Source organism: Ictidomys tridecemlineatus, chromosome 9 (genome assembly GCF_052094955.1).
Source record: "Ictidomys tridecemlineatus isolate mIctTri1 chromosome 9, mIctTri1.hap1, whole genome shotgun sequence".
Lineage (NCBI taxonomy): Eukaryota > Metazoa > Chordata > Mammalia > Rodentia > Sciuridae > Ictidomys > Ictidomys tridecemlineatus.
The window spans coordinates 59,564,146-59,584,562 of NC_135485.1; the positions used below are offsets into that span (position 1 = coordinate 59,564,146).

General features: G+C 38.3%; 1 protein-coding gene across 3 annotated transcripts in view; it reads left to right on the forward strand.

Moving 5' to 3' along the window:
- Positions 1 to 20,417, forward strand: part of Fras1 (Fraser extracellular matrix complex subunit 1) — a 425,584-nt gene that overhangs the window by 318,645 nt on the left and 86,522 nt on the right. For all 3 annotated transcript variants that reach the window (XM_078021445.1, XM_078021446.1, XM_078021447.1), the window contains 7 exons: positions 1,960 to 1,992; positions 5,278 to 5,409; positions 8,057 to 8,182; positions 10,270 to 10,517; positions 16,374 to 16,522; positions 16,802 to 16,964; positions 18,701 to 18,836. In XM_078021445.1, the coding sequence (XP_077877571.1) occupies positions 1,960 to 1,992; positions 5,278 to 5,409; positions 8,057 to 8,182; positions 10,270 to 10,517; positions 16,374 to 16,522; positions 16,802 to 16,964; positions 18,701 to 18,836 (987 nt within the window). The remainder of the gene's footprint in view (positions 1 to 1,959; positions 1,993 to 5,277; positions 5,410 to 8,056; positions 8,183 to 10,269; positions 10,518 to 16,373; positions 16,523 to 16,801; positions 16,965 to 18,700; positions 18,837 to 20,417) is intronic.

The following is a 20,417-nucleotide window of genomic DNA, read 5'->3' on the forward strand; positions in this document are numbered from 1 at the left end:
CCACTATATGCCTTTGTCTCCTCCATTCTACCTTTTCTTTTTCCCATTAATTCACACATGTTGGCTTACTTTCAGTAAGCTTTAATTTTGTGGCTCTTATGTGCTGATCACTAAGTGAGGCCTTGGAAATACAGTGGTGAGCAAAGAGAGGTATGGATCTGTTCTTGGACTGCTTGGAGATTTAGGTATGGAGACAACTAGATAACAACATCCCAGTAATGAATGATTAATTGCAAACTGAGACAAGAGCTCAGAAAAGGAGGAATAATGTTCCATAGTAGAATTAAACATTGCAAGACTTGACCTAGTTAGTGGGCTCCACGGAGGCTGTTCAAGGAAGATATTGACAGTGGAAGGATGGATAGATGTTACTTTAAGGCTGTGTGTGCATAGAGGTGATGGGGGAAGCATTCCTAAAAGAAGGGCATGTGCCCTGTGTGTAGAAGCCCTGGGAAGGAGAGAACATAATAGGATTTAAGAGTCAATGATCCTGTAATGTGGTGAGTGAGTGTGCAGAGATGAGCTTGGTGGAGGAAATGGGCCAGACCTTATAGGTCCTGGAAGCCTATAAGGACTTGAATCTTAATTCCAAGACTTAGAGGATGCAGTGGAGGTTTGATGATACAGGGGATGGCTTTTATAAGGAACTTTTTGTCTATAGTGATGTAAATGCACTTGACAAGGAAGCCAAAATAAATAGGTATGTGAGTAAGGGAAATCCAGGTAGGAGGGTCCTGCAGTACCTCAGTGAAGGCTTCAGAAGCAGGGGTGGAGAATGCAGGTGACCTTCTGCGATTAATACCAGGAATTGATAGAAGACACATTTTTAAACATTGAGTGGAAAAACAATTGAATTTTTCATTAAAGCTAGCACATGCCTTTCTGCTAAACCATAACAGCCTTTAGTCTTATCACGGTGTCTCTTCCCTTGACCCAGTAATCAAAGCTGCCGACTGCAAAGTTGCAAGTCCCTACCCCTAAATATTGCTATGGCTTGGAATGACTTGAAAAATCATTGGGAGCTTGTTTCTTTATTTCTAAAATCTATGCACCACATAAAATGCTGAATATAGGCTATTACTTTTATATAGTAGATTTATTCAAATAGAACAGCTGGTGATTTCTATGGTAAGTTGAACATGGATTAAATAATCCTGGAGTTTCTTTTTTGATTATGGTAAACATATGAAGTGATATTTGCCACTATTTAATACAAGTTCAATTGTCTAGAAAATGTTAACTCCTTAATTAGATTGAAAATCTCTAAGGGCATGGAGAGGCCCTTTCTCTGAGGAGTAACCCTGATGTTTAGTAACTGGGTAACTAATAGCCCATGAAAATGTTCATGGTTCTCTAGCCCCCACTTTACAAGAACTACTTTATAAGAAACTCAAGATATCCTGGGATTAGAGGAAAAGAAAACATGCCAGCCATGGTTGAAGTAATTTCCAAATCTGTTATACTTGCCTTAGTAGCTAGAGTCTCTTTGGGAGAGCAGAGTCCTGTCTTGTATAATCTATGGGATAAATGCCACAAGATAAATCTCTCTCACAGTTACAGTGTGTAAATCAATGTCCCAAGCATCACTCAATTCTACAATGGAATTGACCCACCTGAGAGCACTGTCAGTGATATACGACATCACCCACATTTGCCAATTTGTAGGATTTTATGTACTGATAAAATTGGATCTGAATGAATGTATTATAAATCACTCTAACTGCTGTGATACAGAATTATTCCACTATGTGGTTCTTTTTGCTACTTAACATTAATGTTGGCATCATTAAATTTGACATAACATTAGCGAATGACCTACGTAGATGGTTCCTCAAGTCAGAATCATCTAGGTTAAAACAATTTTTACCTTCCTAATCTCTGTCATATATTTTGTGCCTTTTCCATGTATCCATGATTCCAAAATATATTATATAAGGATTTTCCTCTCACTCTTTTCAGGTCTCCCAGAATCAGTGAAATTCCACTTCACGGGTAAAGATTTTAATCTCAATTTTATTAGACAATAAGACTTTTTCTTCTCTTATTATTCCTTTCTTTTTGCTCTTTTCCTCAATACTTTTACCTATTTTCTAAGAGCTACTTAAAAGTTGTGTGGCTTTCTTTCTACAACAAGTTTCTTTTAAAATAATCACATGGTTAGTTACTTAGTAATTGCTTAATTTTGTATTCATAGAAAATGTCAACCAAGGATGCTAAAGATTAATGTTATTTAGGCCCTAATTCAACTTATCCTAACATTTGTTAAAAAAAAAAGAGCTGATAGTGGTTAAGATCTTAGACTCTGAACCAGATGGCCTGAAGTTCAACCTACTCTGGGAAAGTTTCTTAACCTCTCTGTGCCTGAATGCCTCATCCATAAATTAATAATAATAATAGTAATAATAATAGCATAGATAAGGACCCCAGAAACATGATTGGTCACAATCATCCCTGTACACTCAGTTGATGAGTCAGGGTTGTATGTAGTCTTGAATAAAGCCTCTCATTGAGTGCTTTGACACTGGAGGGAAGAGTCTTATGACTCAGAGCATGAGCTGAGAAGTCTGTGCAGAAGACCTTAGCATCCTCTTATAGTTAATACTGCATTCGATTCTGAGCTTCATCCATACAAGAGAGTCTGACTTCTATGCTGGGGCAACAAGTTTTCTTGTTTAAGTTTGACTGAGGGTGGTTGGCTATAAATAGTGTCTTAAATAACCATTTAGATGGGATTGACTATTCCATTACAATCGCCCATCCATGTGTCCTGTTGTATTTCATGGAGGGAGAAGTCTTGGTAGGACAGAAAATCACTTATGTCAAACTCTCAGACCTTTCTGTCTTCTTTGACGGTTAAAAATCGCACTTGCATCAACAGTTTCAGTGTGTGTCATTGTTGATGTGACCCTAAAATCAGCTCATTTCTAATGGCAGGCCCCTATGTAATCCATGCAATCAGAAATAATATATGATACTTTTTTTTTTACCTTTTTTGAAACAACTTACAATAAATATAGTCTTATTTAATCTTTTTACAAGAATAAGTACTATCTTTAGCATTTTAAATGAGGGGAAACTGAAGGTCATTAGGAGTAAATAATCTGCCCAGGTTTCTACCACTGGTGGATTAGAACTGGGATTTAATACAAGTTTCTGACTCACAGTATGGGGTAATTAGTTTCACCTGATGTGTATGTGTTGCTAATGGAAACTAAGTGTCATGGTAGGTGAAGGGTTAACAATTAATTTCTCTAGGACTTTAAGTTAAATGATCCTTGAACCCTTAATACAGATTTAATGGGATGGACTTTGGGCTGACCTTAAATTATCATGTTTTCTTCCTAGGATTCTTTATTTATCCTTTTTTTTTTTTTTTTGAGTAAAACTTGGATTCTAGTAGGAAGGAAACCATCTCCTTCAGGAGAATTTTGTGAGAGAAAATTGAAAATTGGACAGATAATGAACTACGGCTGTAGCCAGTCCAAACCTGACATTAGCCCATGGAATGAGGGAGAGGAGCTATTTCAGTTAATCAGCTATGATGAGAAGGAACACTGATGTCCCTGAGCTGACTGGCTTCACGACACATGCAGACACTGTGGAACAGTGTGTGTTCTCTGCAAGGAACACACGGGAGGCATTTAACCCCAACAGGCAGTTTGACTACTTCTTAGGGAAATCAGAAACATTTCTTAAACAGAGGGCTAGACATGGAATTGCTAATATTTTCATTGTAAGTCCTTATGTTTGCTTGTGAAACACTGCACCAGCATGATATATTTTCTAGTTATATAACATGAACCAGAAAACAGCTTTCTTCCACTTATACAGGCAAGGATATGCCTCAGTCACACGATGTGATATGGCCAAGTTTTAGGGCCTTTCCTATCCTTCTCTATAAAATAAAGATGTTGATGTCCCTGTGCTTCTTCCCACTTAGAAGCAAAACCAATTTAAATCATAGCAAATAAAATATAATTATATTTCACAATTATTTATTTTTACTTAGATTCCAGAGATCTCAGAGTCCTGCAACCACTGAAATTTATAAAAATAAGTTTGTGTTTTCCCTCCAAATCGTCAAAAGTTAAGAATCATCTGTCCCTATCTTTGATCATCCAGAGAGGAGATTTAATGTAAAACAGAAGCAGTGGCAATAATTTTGACCCTCAACTGAATGTCCAGAAACTGCATTTCTGTGCGGATGATGTTCTCTCTCCTTCCACAGGGCTATTTCTGGACTTTTCTAGGACATGGAGTATACCTTATAAAATCTAACTGTATTTTCAGATCTGCCTCACGAATGAGAAAAATCTAAAACTTGAATGGCATCATTAATAGGAGTTAGTGAGCATTGCTTAAGAAGGCTTAAAGGAATCACTCTGCTTCAGAAGGAATTGGATTCCTACTGACTTGCTACTAAGTCCAAAAGAAAGTGAGGAAGGAAACCAGTTTCTTATAACCAGGTCATCTGCAAGCATATCACACATTTTAAAGCATGAATAGTGCAGTTCTCTCAACAGCCACCACAGATGAACACTCTGATGGGCTGATGATGCTGACTTCCCTCCAGACCAAGCTTTGAGAGAGGGGAGGGCATTACTGAGAGAGAAGAAAGCAGAAATAAGAGTCAGTTTTGCCTTGTTTCCCTTAGGAGATCAGGTTCACTTGGATGGAGGGAACCCAGGGAAATAAAATTTAAGGTCACTGTTTTGCTCACAAAGGTGTCTTCTATTTATGGCATTGTGCATAATGACCAGGTAAAAATGGATCTGCTTACTTTCAAACAATTGCCATACCTTCAAACAGATGCCAAAATCGTTTTTTTCTGTCCTTTCAAAAAATTCTTTTCTAATGAAACAAAAATGTGTTTTTTTCTAAAAGAGAGTTCTTAAAAGAAAATATTTTTTGGAATATTAGGGGAATGAATTTAATAAAAAAAATTTCCACAAGTAAAAGCCTTTACCAGCATCACCTAAGAGTGCATATTTTGTGTTACTTTCCACTAACATTTGTCAAAATCAATTTGCTATGAAAATATTCTCTTAAAATGCCTTTGTACTTAAAGTCCTTTATCCTTTTTCTTATCCATAGAAAAGGCTTTGTTAGAATAGCTCACAATATCTTGCTTATTTTACTTTTCCATCTATAAGGATCTCTGCATTGTTAAGGTAATCTTAAAATGTTTCTAGCTTTGTATTTGTGGAAACAGCCTGAAGATGACTAGACTACAAGTTGATTAACACTTGTTTGCACGCGTGTGTGTACACCTGCCAGTTTCAGATGGAGAGCACACTAGTCCAGAGATGGCCCTCACCATTCATCTCCTTCCCATGGATGGACAACCACCAGCGTTCCAGGTCACAGCTCCCCTGCTCCAGGTCAGCCCAGGAGGCCGCACTTCTCTAGGTAAGAACTGGGAGCCTGAGAGAAACATGTCTCTGGACATAGGATTGTGTTTCAGCAGCAGTTCCTCTTGAAGCTTCTTGATGGTCGCCAAAAAGCAGTGGCCTCCTCTTCCTGAAGTTCTGAGCATTTACACCTCTATCCTCTGATACCACCAGTGATGAGAATCAGTCAGGCCGAGTTCCATTATAGCAGATGTGAAGACTAAACCCACAGGAAATGCCGAAGCAATTGTAGAAAGCAAGTTTTATTTAAAGGATAGAACAGAGACTTCTTTATACATTTTAGAATTCTTTTGTTCTCATGCCCTCCTTCTCCCCTTATCTTGCCTCTCTCCTCTCCTATCCTGCATTTGTGACCAAATGGTGAGGCAAATAGTGGAGTGAACCAAGGGCTGAAGGAAGCCACTCAGGGGTATGGGCAAGAAGGGATCAGCCCTGGAAGCATTAATTAACAACTCCTACAACTCCCTGAAGGGGGAAACAATTCCTGGGGCAGTTTACCTTTGCAACAGGTTGGAGGAGGAAGGGGAAGGGCTTTGGAGATGGGAGCATGTGTTTCTTTTTCTTTCCAACCATCCCCCATCTTCCAGATGGGACCCAATTATTTATTATCTGCACTGACTGTCCTTCCTGCCCTGCCAGCCTCACTTCCTCCTGCCCATTCTTATGCAAATAGAAGCAGCATAGATAGAATGAAGTACACCCTTGGAAAGCCAGCACTTGTGATGGAATGCAACCCTGAATTTATTCCCCAGTCACCAGGAGTTTGATTTGTTTCCTTCACTAAAAAATAAAGTAACAGAGCAGAGAGGAGAATGGAGGGGAGTGGGTTTCAATAACTACTCTTGGTTTTTTTTTTTTATTTAGAAAGTGAGGAGGAAGAAGAGAAATGACAGATCACAATAACCTTCAGAAGTTGTGAGAAATTAGAGTCAGCCCAGTTATTTCGTACATATTTTTATTTAGTTTTTAGTGTACTTACTCTTTAGGGGTTTATGTATTCCTCTACCAAGGACAAACAGTAGACAATAATTTTTGTTAGGTATGCTCTGTAGATCCTTATGCAGTTTCTCTGGATGGCTTCTGTCCCAAAATTAATTTTCCTGTTTTCTCCATGTGGGTTTTTAGCCAAAAGTTGTCATCGAATTCATAAACAAGCCATTAAACTAAGATAAATGTCACTTTTACTCTTATCTTCACTTTCATGATGGGCATAGCAGCTATCATTAAACTTGGCTTTTCTGGTAGAATCAGAAAAATAACAAAAGAAGAAACCATGATAAGCAAAAATAGTTTATGGAGTATTTCCTGAAAGAAAACCTACCTCAGCTGGTCAGGATCAACATTCTCATGGCCTTCCTCTGTGCATGCCCTCATTTGTATGGAAGAAAAAAAAGTATTCTCAATTCAGAACTGCCTACTTGTAAATGAATTTTGGAAGAACCTACATGATACAGTTTGTGAGTAGACTGCGCTATTAGTTTTCATTCTTGTACTGGATTGGAATTAAACAGCACTTTTTTCACATTTTTTTATTTGTATATGACAGCAGAATACATTATAATTCTTATTAAATATATAGAATACAATTTTTCATATCTCTGGTTGTATACATAGTATATTCACACCAATTTGTGTCTTCATACCTGTACTTTGGATAATAATGATCATCACATCATTAATACCCCATGCCTCCTCTCTTCCCCTCCCACCCCTCTGCCCTATCTAGAGTTCATCTATTCCTCCCATGCTCCCTCTCCCTATCCCACTATGAATCAGCCTCCTTATATCAAAGAAAACATTCGGGCATTTGGTTTTGGGGGACTGGCTAACTTCACTTAGCATTATCTTCTCTAATTCCATCCATTTACCTGCAGATGCTATGATTTTATTCTCTTTTATTGCTGAGTTATATTCCATTGTGTATATATTGCCACTTTTTTTTTTATCCATTCATCTATTGAAGGGCATCTAGGTTGTTTCCACAGTTTAGCTATTGTGAATTGTGCTGCTATAAACATTGTTTTGACTGTGTCCCTGTAGTATGCTGTTTTTAAGTCCTTTGGGTATAGACCAAGGAGAGGGATAGCTAGGTCAAATGGTGGTTCCATTCTCAATTTTCCAAGAAATCTCCTTACTGCTTTCCATATTGGCTGCACCAATTTTCAGTTCCACCAGCAAGTGTATGAGTGAACCTTTTTCCCCACATCCTCACCTACACTTATTGTTGTTTGTATGCATAATAGCTGCTATTCTGACTGGAGTGAGATGAAATCTTTAAGAGTGGTTTGATTTGCATTTCTCTAATTGCTAGTGATGATGAGCATTTTTTCATGTATTTGTTGATTGATTGTGTATCATCTTCTGCAAAGTGTCACTTCAGGTCCTTGGCCGATCTATTGACTGGGTTATTTGTTTTTTTAGTGTCTAGCTTCTTCAATTCTTTATATACCCTAGAGATTAGTGCTCTATCTGATATGTGAGGGGTAAAGATTTGCTCCCAAGATGTAGGCTCTCTGTTCACCTCACAGATTGTTTCTTTTTGATTACAGATTTAGCTGCAGCCTGGCCTGTCGCATTCGTGTATAGAGTATGCAGTTGTCACTGTACCCACTCTGCCTCACCATGCTTTGTTCTCCTTGCTGCAGGCCTCCAGCTGGTAGTGAGAGATGCTGAGACAGACCCTGAAGGACTCTCCTTCGACCTCCGGAAACCTCCAAAGCATGGTGTTCTGCTTAAGCTTATGTCTGGGTTCCAAGAACCCATGGCCACAGGTAGCTGCATAGTACTTGCCCCTCCTGGGAGGTGTTTTGCTCTACAATTGGTTTTATGTGAAAAGAAGTGAAGTGGCTCTGTGGGATACACTGTGAGGAGAGACTGCCTTTCATGTTTCATTCACTGGCCTGGTATTAGACTTCTTCGCCTTCCACTCCCACTCCTCATCCCTCGTCTGCCCCAGCCCACCCTGGAAACTGTGAACCTGCTTCCTCAGGTTGTAGGTGAAATGGGCAGACTTCTAAAGCTTGTAAATGCATTTCATCACCACCATAGGCATGTCAGCTGCAAGCGGGCACGGCTTGCTGTGCGGCAATAGTTCCTGTAGCTTCTCCATGAAGATGAATTTGTCATACTGTGGTATGCGCATCTCACTATGTGTTTAGCACTGTGACTTTGATAGCATTAGCAACACGTGTCTTCATAAAAAAGGGGGAACATATTTTTGAAGTATTACCTAAGCAATGTAATAGACCAGCTTTTAAGAAACACATGAAAGTACAAAGAACACAATTGAAATCTACTTTTTAATAGTTCATATCAAGTCTAGTGTTATTTCTTCCAAAGTGGTCTCCTTGAAATGTCATTTTATTCCAACCATCTGTACTTTCTCAAACCTTGATATGGCTCCTTTTAGAGATATAGTAATGCTTGCTTCTGAATATCCCTGGTAAGAGATATTATTAATATCTCTTGCCCTTGAAGGTATATTGAATTTTAAGAACTACCACCAGCATGTGGGCATCACAGAGGAAGACTTTAAAATTTTACTAAACAAATGCAGTGCCATTAGAACAGATATGAACCACCCAAAGGGAGTACTTTAGGGGTATTTTGGTCACTGTCTTGTTTCTTTAACATCACATGTCACCTATTCTGTGTAATTAATTTATAAGGTCTAAAAACACTTGTAAAAACTTTTATTTCCTTTCTCAGGCATCACACCACTAGTACCAGTAAAACACAGTAGCAAACTGTTGAAGAGAAAGGCTTCTTAGAATATGAACACAGAATGAGTTGATTTTTCCATCTCATTATATAATACTAATTATTAGAGCCGAAAATAACTTCCAGGAAGACTGATTCCTTGGCTGTGTTCTGTGGGCTCATTAGAGCCATGGCACTTAGAGGCACTTGTCATGAAAAGGGTTCCATGACCAAACAGGTTTGGGAACCTTTAATATTTGTATATTAACGTTTTAAAACATTATTTAAAAACTCAAAGTCCAGCAGGTTAAAACATAAATTCTAAATTCTATTCAATACCATTATATATGTGAACTTGAAGCTTTCTTCCCACATCTGTCTAATCTGTTATGAATTCGCACTCTATGCAGTTTGAGTTTCAAATTTCAAGTATATTTTTCAATTTTTAATTTAAGAAATTTTTATACCCTCAATTAAATAAAGATCTCTTATAGGGCCATCAAGCTTAATCTGTTAGTTTTTTTTTTTTTTAATTTCAGTATCAGGATTAGATTCCAGAAGGGGCTGTCATAAAAAATACAGGTTTGTTCTTTTTCTTTCCTTTCTTATTTATTTATCAGCATTGGGTGTTAAACCTAGAGATACTGTACTATTGAGCTACAAACCCAGTCCTTTTTTCATTTTTACTTTTTCTTTTGAGAAAGGGTGTCACTAAGTTGCCCAGACTGGTCTCAAATTTGTGATCCTCCTGCCTAGGCCTACCAAGTAGCTGGGATTACAGGTGTGCACCACTGTGCCCAGCCTGTCATTTGTTTTTCTGTAACTAGGAGTCATCAGGGAATCTTCTAGAGGTAGATTTTAGTTCGATATAATTAAGAACCTTTTTTAAAAAAAAATTAGGGTTATTGCCAGAGGCATTAGCTACCTTGATCACTTGCTGCTCACCTTGAGACATGAGGAAGGACAGACTAACCCACCCTTTTCTAAGGGTGGTGTAAAGGGAATCCTACATTGGGTGGGCGATTAGAATAATAAGCTTGTAACTCCCAGGGTTTATGATTCTATATGTACTTTGAAATCCTGAGAACAAAGGTGCTATATCAATGAGAAGCACTGTTCCCAGAAGTAATAGGTTTTACAATTTGTTTTATTCTTAAAGGTGACACTTTCACATATGATGATATGAAGAGAAACGCTCTGCAGTATATCCATGATGGTTCCTCTGTCTGGGAAGACAGCATGGAGATCTCAGTGACAGATGGCTTCACAGTGACCACGTCAGAAGTGAGAGTGGAGGTGTCCCTATCAGAGGGCCAAGGGCCGCGGCTGGCTGCCGGTTCCTCCCTGAGCATCACTGTTGCTAGCCAAAGCACAGCCATGATCACCAGGTCGCACCTTGCTTATGAGGTAAGTCCTTCCCTTTGCTCTCCTTGTTCTGCGCTGCACCTTCTGACCAGGTTGACGAGAAAGGCTGAATATTTGAGGCAGCTGGTGTGTGGCTATGTGAAGAATCTTTTTTTTTCAACTTCCCTACAGTTCTACTCTTAGAAGGAATCACATTATGTACCCTGGCTTCTGCTAATGTCTCAGGAGCAGATCAGTGAATGGGTAAAACTTTGATGAAAAAGCAGTGAGTATGTGGAGGGCTGGGTGCTTGTCGACGATGGGATAAGGAGCCAAAGTCAGAAAAGCCTGAGTGCTGTTGTTTAAGTGCCATGAATAATATTTCTAATATGAATTTTGAGAAAAGAGCACCTTAGAAGACTTTATCTGGTCAGTGACTGAATGGAATGGTGTTCCTGGATCCCTGAGAGAAAACTTGCTTGTTACCAGTTTTTTGAGGGAGGTGGGTATCAGGGATTAAACTGAAAGGCACTCGACCACTGAGCCACATCCCCAGCCCTTTTTTGTATTTTATTTAGAGACAGGGTCTCACTGAGTTGCTTAGTGCCTTGCTGTTGCTGAGGCTGGCTTTGAACTCTCGATCTTCTTGCCTCAGCCTCCCAAGCCACGAGTCCATCTGCTTTTGTTTTGAGTCCATTCTAGACAGAACAAGAAGCATCAGTTTGCCAGTACCTCTGCAGGTTCCCTAGGCCAGATCACTCATTCACTCTCCATCTCCTGCCCCAGTAGTATAGTTAGGGGACCCCAGGGAATCAAGGACTCTGGGGGGGTTTCCCCTGTCTGCCCCTAACTTGGTAAGTTAATTAAATTCATCTTATTTCTTTGATTCTATTTCTGGGGCTAAGGACTATAAGGATAATTAATTTTATATTACAGTTATGTATTCTGTAAACAGAGAGGTACTCTGTGTAAACATAATAATGAATCGTCTTTATAGTGCCTTGAAAGGAAGAATAATTATCTGGTAATCATTGTTAACACTGAATTTTTCCTTTAATAATCTTAAAATTCCAGTGAATAGCCTGGACTTTTTTCCCCCTCTTTTTAAACACTCTATAGTTTTAAGTAATCTTTTTCAGGGCTGAAGAATCACACCATAAAAATCCAGCCTGTCCAGGTGCTGTGGCACATGCCTATAATCCCAGAAATAGGGAGTCTACTACAGTTTCAGAACAGCTTTTTTTTTTTTAACTGACAGGTGATTTTTATCATTGGTTATGGTCTTTTGAATCCTGTGAAACTCATGAATTCATAAAAATGTATGAATTTGGATTTAATCAATAGATCATGAAGGCTTGAAAAATGTTTGACAGACAAAAAATAGGACTTCAGGAACAGTTCCTGCCCATTAGCTGCATATTATTAGCTGCATATCAGAATGCAAGCCCATTGGCAACTGAACACATATTTTCAAAAATTGATTGAATTTGAATTTACCCACCAGAGCAGAAACACTCTAAAAGATCTGTTCTAGCCTGCTGAAGGCATAGCATACATTCTTAAAGACTTAGCTAGGTTATATATGAACTTTTCTCTGAGGGCTGTAGAAGAAGTTTTCAGTTAGTGTTATGGAAAAAAAAATTTCCAGAAATGTTAGTTAGTAAGCTTTCAGGGAACATCCAGAAGATTTAAGAAGCCATCTGAAATGCTTGTCTAGTCATGAATTGGGCAGAGTATAAAGAGCCCAGAGCAAGTGAGACTTCTTAATTAGAGTATCAGCAACTACAACAGAGTGATGTGATGTTAGAGGAGATAAGAGGCAAAAATAGGGTCCTCTGTGATGTATTTAACCGTTGCTTAATAGACACAATTTACTGTGTACCTCAAGTGAACAAATAGAGGAGGGATAGCATGGGTTCTGGAGTCATGGTTGATGGGTTTTAATTCAAGCTCCCACTTACTAATGCAGTGACCCTTGGCAAGGTGTTTAAGCAACTTTAAAAACTCAGTTTTCTCATCTATAGTGTGATGTGTAAGATCAGTCTTGAAAATCTAATAGCATTTCAATGTACCAACCAAAAATAAAACATTATATCATTTATAATAGTATATCAAGTATTTAGGAATAAATGTTAACAAAAGATGTGTAATTTCTGGAAAAGGTTGGTGCTATGACTGGCTATATGGAAAAATCCAGAAGACTCTTCTGACAAAGAATGAAAAATAAAAGGAAAATTTACCAAGAGGCCACATAGGAGATCAATGAACAGCAATAGCATTGCTATATATAAGAAAAAAAAAAGTTCTACTAAATGTAACTAAAAAGATGAAACTACTTAAAATAGCATTTAAAAAGTCATGTTCCTTGGATTAAATCTTAACAAAAACTAAGTAGTACTTTACAAGGAAACTCAAAGCACTTAATTGAAAGATAGTTCCAAAGCATTAAATAAATGAAGATATATGCCATGTTCATGAATAAGAATATTTAATATATAAAAAAGATACCAATTATCTCACAAAGGGACCTCTCAATTCATTTTATTTACAATCAGAAACCCAAAGGATAAGCTAGTTTTGAAATATATAAGAAAGAACAAAGGGCTAAAATTCTGAAAAAGAATGTTAGGTGGGCAGAATGACTTATCCTACTATATACCAAGATTTATTATAAACCTACAGTCTTTAAAGCAGTGTAGCACAGAAATATATTAGAAAGTCAAGAAATAGACCCACATATAATATAAAATAAATAATAAATGTAATATAAAACAGATAGTCAGCCAGATTGGTAGAAGCAGAAGAACCACTTGTCTCACGGAGCTGTACAAAATCATGACTCAGATGGCAACAGAGGAATTTGCACCACACCTTACACCTCAACAGATATTGACTTCAGACAGATCAAAATTTAAATGTCATAAGTAAACTTTTTACAATTCTTTGTGGAATATAGGTCTATATTTTTATGATATTGGGAAGGGAAAGAATCTCTCAAAGTAGAAACAAAAAAGAGCTAACTCAGGAAAGCTTGATAAATATGATTATATTAAAATTAAATTTATATTCACTGAAACAGACCAGAAAACAGCAAAGTCACAAATTGGAAAAAGATATCTGCAACATATATAACCAAAATAATAAAGACTATAAAGAACTCTTACAGATCCAGAAGAAAGAGAGATCCCAACAAAACATGAGAAAGAGACATGAATAGGAATTTCACAGACACAGAAACTATCTGGTCAACACACATGTGAAGAAATATTCATTTCTATTAGTGACCAGGGAAAGCATGTTAAGTCCAGATCACTTTATATCAAGTATTGGAGGGGAAATGGATCTAGAAGAGGTTCCTTATTAGTGGGTGTATAAACTGAACACCAGAATTTGGCATTGCCTTGGTGGATGACTAATTATTTGCCTAACCATTTAACTCCTGGATTCTTACCCAAGAGAAACTTTCATATATACACCAAAGGACTTGTGCAATAATGTTCATAGCAATGAACAATGTTCAATAGCAAAACTATTGAAACAAGTCAAATGCCCATCCACAGTATAGCATAACTTATGATATACTTACTTGATGAATACTAGTGAGCCTCAAATCAGATGAATTACAGGTTACATTACACATAAAGTATGGATGGATCTTAGCAGTCTACTAGTGAGTAAAAAGAAAAATAAACCGCATCAGAGTTGAAGCCAACTCTATTTTTACAAGTTAAAAAAACTTAAAATACATTTTATAGTCATATATTAAACTACATTAAGAAATTTGAGAAAATGAGAAACAAGTTTCAGGGTGATGGAAGGCCCCAGAACAGGATAAATAAAGAGCACATAAGCAAATGTTATCAAGTTCTAATCTTCTTGTTGAATGGTGGGTTCATGGATGTGGAAATAATAAAAAGAAAATGAGAACGAGAGGAAGGTCTTTGAGAACAAGATTTATATTCTTAAGCATTTTGGTGCATCCATGGTATCTTGGATATCCTACAACAGTGAAAAAAATTTAGCAGATTTCTAATTCTTTCAAACCCAGCAATCATTTGAGAATTGAAACATAATAAGAGAGCCTGATATGAAATAAGCATTTCTTTGCCAATTTGCCAAAGTGGGATTTAGAAGGTATTCATTTTAATCAAGAGCCAGGAGCTCTGCCTTTATAGTAGTTCATCACCATCTCAGAAGACAATACCTTAAAACTCTCAGGTGGCTTTTAAAAATTGTCTCTCAGAATGAATTCACAGTAATATTAGGAAGTAGTCCTTTGGAAACCAACATATTCTATTTGATAACTCATGTAGGGAAATAAAGATACTTTGAAAAAGTGTAAATTTAGAGGAGATTTTCTGAAGTTTTTCGGCTTTGATAAATTTTAGTTTCCTTTCTTGCTAGTGTCAATGGATAAGGAAAATCTGTGATGTTGCATTGAGGCTCAGAGCCACTAGGGATGGAAATGAGACTGAACTCAAATACCCTGTCTCTGGATCACCAGGTGTCTGTGCTTACAATCCTGATCCCATCCCTCACTTAATGGGCAATATAAATGTGAGAATTTGTATTTGAAAGTAAAACTGACTATGCAATGTTTGTTTTTATTACTGTCCTGATAAAGTGTAAATTTCCCCCATTTTCACAATTAGCTGCTCTAAAAGACAAATGATTCAGGGAAACTTTCCAAGAAGATGTTGCCTACGACCTAGATATTTCCAAAAATATTCTTTAAGAAAGTGGAAGCTGTTCATTAAGATATTCAGTTATTAAATTTGGAATAGAACCACCCTTTGACCCAGTTATCCCATTCCTCGGTATATACCCAAAGGATTTTAAATCAGCATACTACAGTGACACAGACACATCAATGTTTATAGCAGCTCAATTCTTAATGGTAAAGCTATAAAACCAACCTAGGTGCCCTTCAACGATGAATAGATACAGAAAATGTGGTGTATACATAAATGAAATATGTATGTATATTCCATTATATGTATACACCAATGTATACATACAATTGTATACATTGTTTTATTTCTCAATAAAAAGACAATTTTATTTCTCAATAAACAATGCACCCCTTGGGGGGTGAGCACCCACAGATTCACTTCTAATAGAATGAAATCTGCAAGACTAAAATGCTTTCCTTAATCCAGCATCTTACCATGTTGAATATTAAAGTGAGTCATTAACTAAGCTAAAGACTTTCTGTTCTTCCTCTACCAGACTTTTGTCATTGTACACTGTATTCTATGTTACAATAGAATGTTACTCCAGGCATGGAGGTGCACACCTATAATTCCAGCAACTTGCAGGCTGAGGCAGGAGGATTCCAAGTTTAAGGTCTGCCTGTACAATGAGGCGAGACCTGAGCAACTTACTGAGAACCTATGTCAATAAAAATAAAAATTTATAAGGGCTTAGGGACATAGCTCAGTGGTAAAGCACACTTCTCTTTACTCTCTCCAGTGAGGAAAAAAAAAAGTTTAAAAAAGAAAAATATTATTGGAATTTTACCTGTTTCCAAAATACAAACTGACCTTAAAAACTCGAGAAGCAACCTATACCTGTGTTTACAGATAATGACTTATAGCTGATCATGTTTCGTTCTTCACTAGATACTCGTAATCACAACAAAAACTTTGCATGACCCTTGTGGTAATGGTAAAGTGGGTCCATACCTAAAGTGCACTTCCTCCACTGTTATTTGGAAGAACTCCACTCTTGGAAGAAGGCATTATCAGAGAGGCAGTTTAGGAGCAGTAAATGCTAAGGTTAGAAATGGTGTTGCTTTATGACAAAGGGAAAGAGACTTTTACCATTAGCAGAGAAGGAAGTGCCTACAGATCTTTAACTGCTGAAGTATTGGTTCCTACAAATGTGCCTTCATGTCCTGACTCATATTTGCCTGATTAGGATGATTCTTCCCCCGACTCAGAGATCTGGATTCAGTTAAGTTCTCTGCCCATGTATGGTGCTCTCTTAAGGACCTCAGGATCTGAGGTGGAGGAACTCTCAGAGTTTTCCAATTTCACCATGGAGGACATCAACAACAAGAACATTAGGTAACCACTTTGTTTATTTGTATTTTTAAAGATTGCATTAAACTAGCTGGGGCTGTCACTCAGTGGTAGAGTTCTTGCCTAGCATCTGGAGGTAGCGGGTTTGATCCACAGAACTGCAGGGAAAAAAAGAGTATTTATTAATTGTATTAAAATATTTAAGCTACTGTCTGTAATTTCTTCAAACAATACATTGTTTCTGGCCCCGTTTTAATAACAAAATTCACCTTCCCCAGCTTGTCATTATGGCTCATTTTTGGAGTCTTCTTTTGGCCTTTGTAGATATTCAGCTGTATTTGAGACAGATGGTCATGTGGTTACTGACAGCTTCCACTTCTCTGTCTCTGACATGGACCACAACCGTCTGGACAATCAGATATTTACCGTCACAATCACTCCTGCCAAGAGTCCACCTCCAGTCATCGCTTTCGCCGACCTCATCACGGTAAACAGTTCTCAGATCAATGAGCAGTGAATGCTGTGGGGAGCTGGAGTCCTGGGGGATGTAAATAGAGGGTTTCTGCCTGAGTAGGTTGCCATGTTTTTCTCCCAGATATCTAGGCAGCGATGTCAAGAAATGCATGGTTTTCAATCATGAGTTTTTCAAAAAGTATAAAAATAATTATATCCAAAAGTTCAAATCATTCTATTCACAAGTCAGTCAACAAATGTTTATGTGCTCAAAATTGTTATAATTGGGCGTAAAATTGAAGTAGAATGCATCTTAGAGGAGTTTGCAATCTAACGTTGGTAGTAACTAAAACACAGACAGTACCTCCAGTCACTCCTTAGATCTAGCGAATATTTATCACTGTAAACAATATTAACAGATCCTTGGAGGAAGAGGGGCAATATAATGAGCCTTCATCACTGACATTATCCAATTATCCAAACATAAGTTCAAGTACCAGCTCTGTTACTTACTAGCGGAGTGGTGTTGGACCTAGTACTTAATCGTTCTTAGCCTCAGTTTCTTCATCTTTAAAATATTACTCTTCTGGCTGGGCACCATGGGGGCACACCTGTAATTCCAGCAACTTGGGAAACTGAGGCAAAAAGATCACAGTTTGAGGTTAGCCTGGCAACTTAGTGAGACTCTGACTCAAAAATAAAGATAAAAAAGGCTGGGGGTGTAGCTCAATAGTAGAGCACCCCTGGGTTCAATCTCCAGTATTATGCACATATACACAAAAATATTTCTCTGATAATTAATAAGATAGTATGGATCACCCTTAGCACAGACCTGGTTGGTGCATGGTAGGGCTTTTATGAAAGTAAATTTGTTTTCCTCTTTCCACTTTAAGTACCTATCATAATGTTAAAAGCTTGGGAGTTTTTCTAGTTTTGTCAAGCAACTGAAAATTCACAAGACTCTGAAAGGTTTCTAGATGGTTTCGATAGTCTTCCCATTTTTCCATTTTCCATACCTTGGGGAAACCGCTTGGACCCTCTCTCTTCCCTGAGTCCCACATTTCAATTTATAGATCTTCCTACAGTTAGCCAAGAGTTGTTCAAAGTGGAATGGCTTGACCGTTTCCAGTAGGTCAGCAAAAAGCACCAGGCTTATGTTGCAGAGTTAGCATATAAAACAGAGCCCTAAAGGAAAAAAGTAGTTTGAGCAACTGCTTATACTTACACTGATTTATTTTCTTTCTTGACATTAAGATAAGCATTAGCTTTCAGATATGATGAACCCTTTCTTCCCACACACCTATAAATATACAATGTAAGGAAATAAATGGCACTTTTATTCTGGATGGTAACACCTATAGGACAGTCACCCTCATGGAGCCCCGGGGAGGACTGGATCTATCATTCTCTGGCTGTGGACTTTTGAATGTCGATGCTGTAAGAAGGCAGCCATCCTGTTGTGCAGCTGCACTGGGGAGGGTGATTGGAATGGGCCAGAGCTGCTTTATAACCAGATCCATCATTGAATGAAGTGCAACTTTGAAGGGAGTCGTGGAAGTCATCGTGTCTGAGTGTATCTTTGAAAAGCGCTGAAAGATTGCCTGCCTTCAGCAGCATGCACATTCCTCATCTCGTCTGTAGAGGATCTGCCTCCTCTCAGAAGTGGAATTGGTGCTGGAAGGTCACCCCAGGCAGCACTTTTCAATTCAGTTCTTTTTTTATTGCAGTTATGTGCAACTGTCCAAGGACTCTGCATTCTCTCTTCCTTAGGTCGATGAGGGAGGGAGAGCCCCACTCTCCTTTCACCATTTCTTTGCGACTGATGATCATGAGAACCTCCAGGGAGATGCCATCATTAAGCTAAGCGCATTGCCCAAATATGGCTGCATTGAGAACAGAGGAACAGGTAATAGTAGTAGCTTTGCTGTAGATCTTTGTTCAAGATCTGGAAAGAAAGGCGAGTGGAGGGAGAACTTGTAGTCCCATTCAACCTGGCGATGGAGAACTAACGAGAAATGGAAACATTTCCATGAGATGAAAGGACGGAAGGTTTCATTCATTCAACAAAAATTTACCAAGCATTTTCTGTGTACAGTGCATTTTAAAGCATTTGGGAAATACCAGTAAGCAAAACAAAAGAAAACCCTTACCTTCAAAGTGCTTTAGATTCTAGTGGAGGAAGACAAAATAATAATAATTATGAGAAAATTGAGTAAGATGTTAGAAGGTGAAAATGCTGTGGATAATATAGGTCAGGCAGAGGAATTTGGAATGCTAGCCATGAGGGCAGAGGGTCTTTTGGATAACTTTCAGAACTAAGTTGTCAAAGAGAAAAAAAATTCTCTCTTTATTGTGAGGCAGCTGCAGTTTAGCTGACCATAGTGTATGTAGCATCTCTCCTATGGCTATGACATGAATTGAAATGCATGTTGTCTATCTCTGACCCTCTTCAACATCCCTCCTGCTCCACCATCTGCCCTTGGACCCACTGGTGTTAATCACAGAGAAGGAGAAGTAAAAAGACATGTACTGTCCACAAGCCTCCTGAGACCTACCATGACTGGCAGTTGAGACAGCTCATGGCAGGTTGCTGTATGGCTGCCTCAGCAATGAGATTCCTGAGCACTGGTGCTTAGCTCTAATTGACATGTAGCTAGTAGCTCCCACAGAGAGACCACTGACTGCAGGTGTCTGTGGTCAGCATGGTGCCTGGGATTTGAGCCTGGAGACTGGAAACTCATTTAAATTAGTCATGTTTTCCTATCCAAACTCTTGGAACTCTTCCCTGTCTTGCCTTTCAGTGTGTGCACTCAGATTTGCTTATCGCTGAATTAGGTTTGTTTTAACAAATGTTTGTGTTAGATACGATGGATGTACAGCTAAATAACATAGACCCTGCCTTGAAAGGGAGACAGGTACGAAGATTGATCATTTATGATAAATGACAAATGCCTGCTAGGGAAAGGAGCAAAGCTCTAAGAGAATATGTAAAACAAAGCAGTTGTTTTTGCCTTGGAAGCTAGTAAAGTCAGAGGAAGTGGCATTTGAGCTGGAACATAAAGGATTCATGGGAGTCACTATGGGCAGAAGGACAATGGCATTTCTTGCAATGGAAAGAGCATGCACATAGTGGGAAATCATGAAGGGATGTTGCCCCTGCCCCAATCATGTGTTTTTTTTTTTTTTTCTTATGAAGCCTTTGTAACACTGTTTTACATTTATCTGGAACACATGATGGAGCATAAGCATGCTATGTAGAGGGGTAAGTAGCTCACTGGCCCAAAAGTTAAAATTCTAACAAGACTCATCCTCTTTAGAAAGTACCTCCCTCACCTGGAGGGCAACAACCTCAAAGGTCCTATTGTAGGGTATTGGTGTAGCCTGTGAATTTGCATTTTTCTCTAGCTAAGAGGTGATGTCATGGCTGCTGGCCCAGGGGACATACTTAGAGGAGAAGCACTTCTCTGCAGTTTCATGGGTATGAACC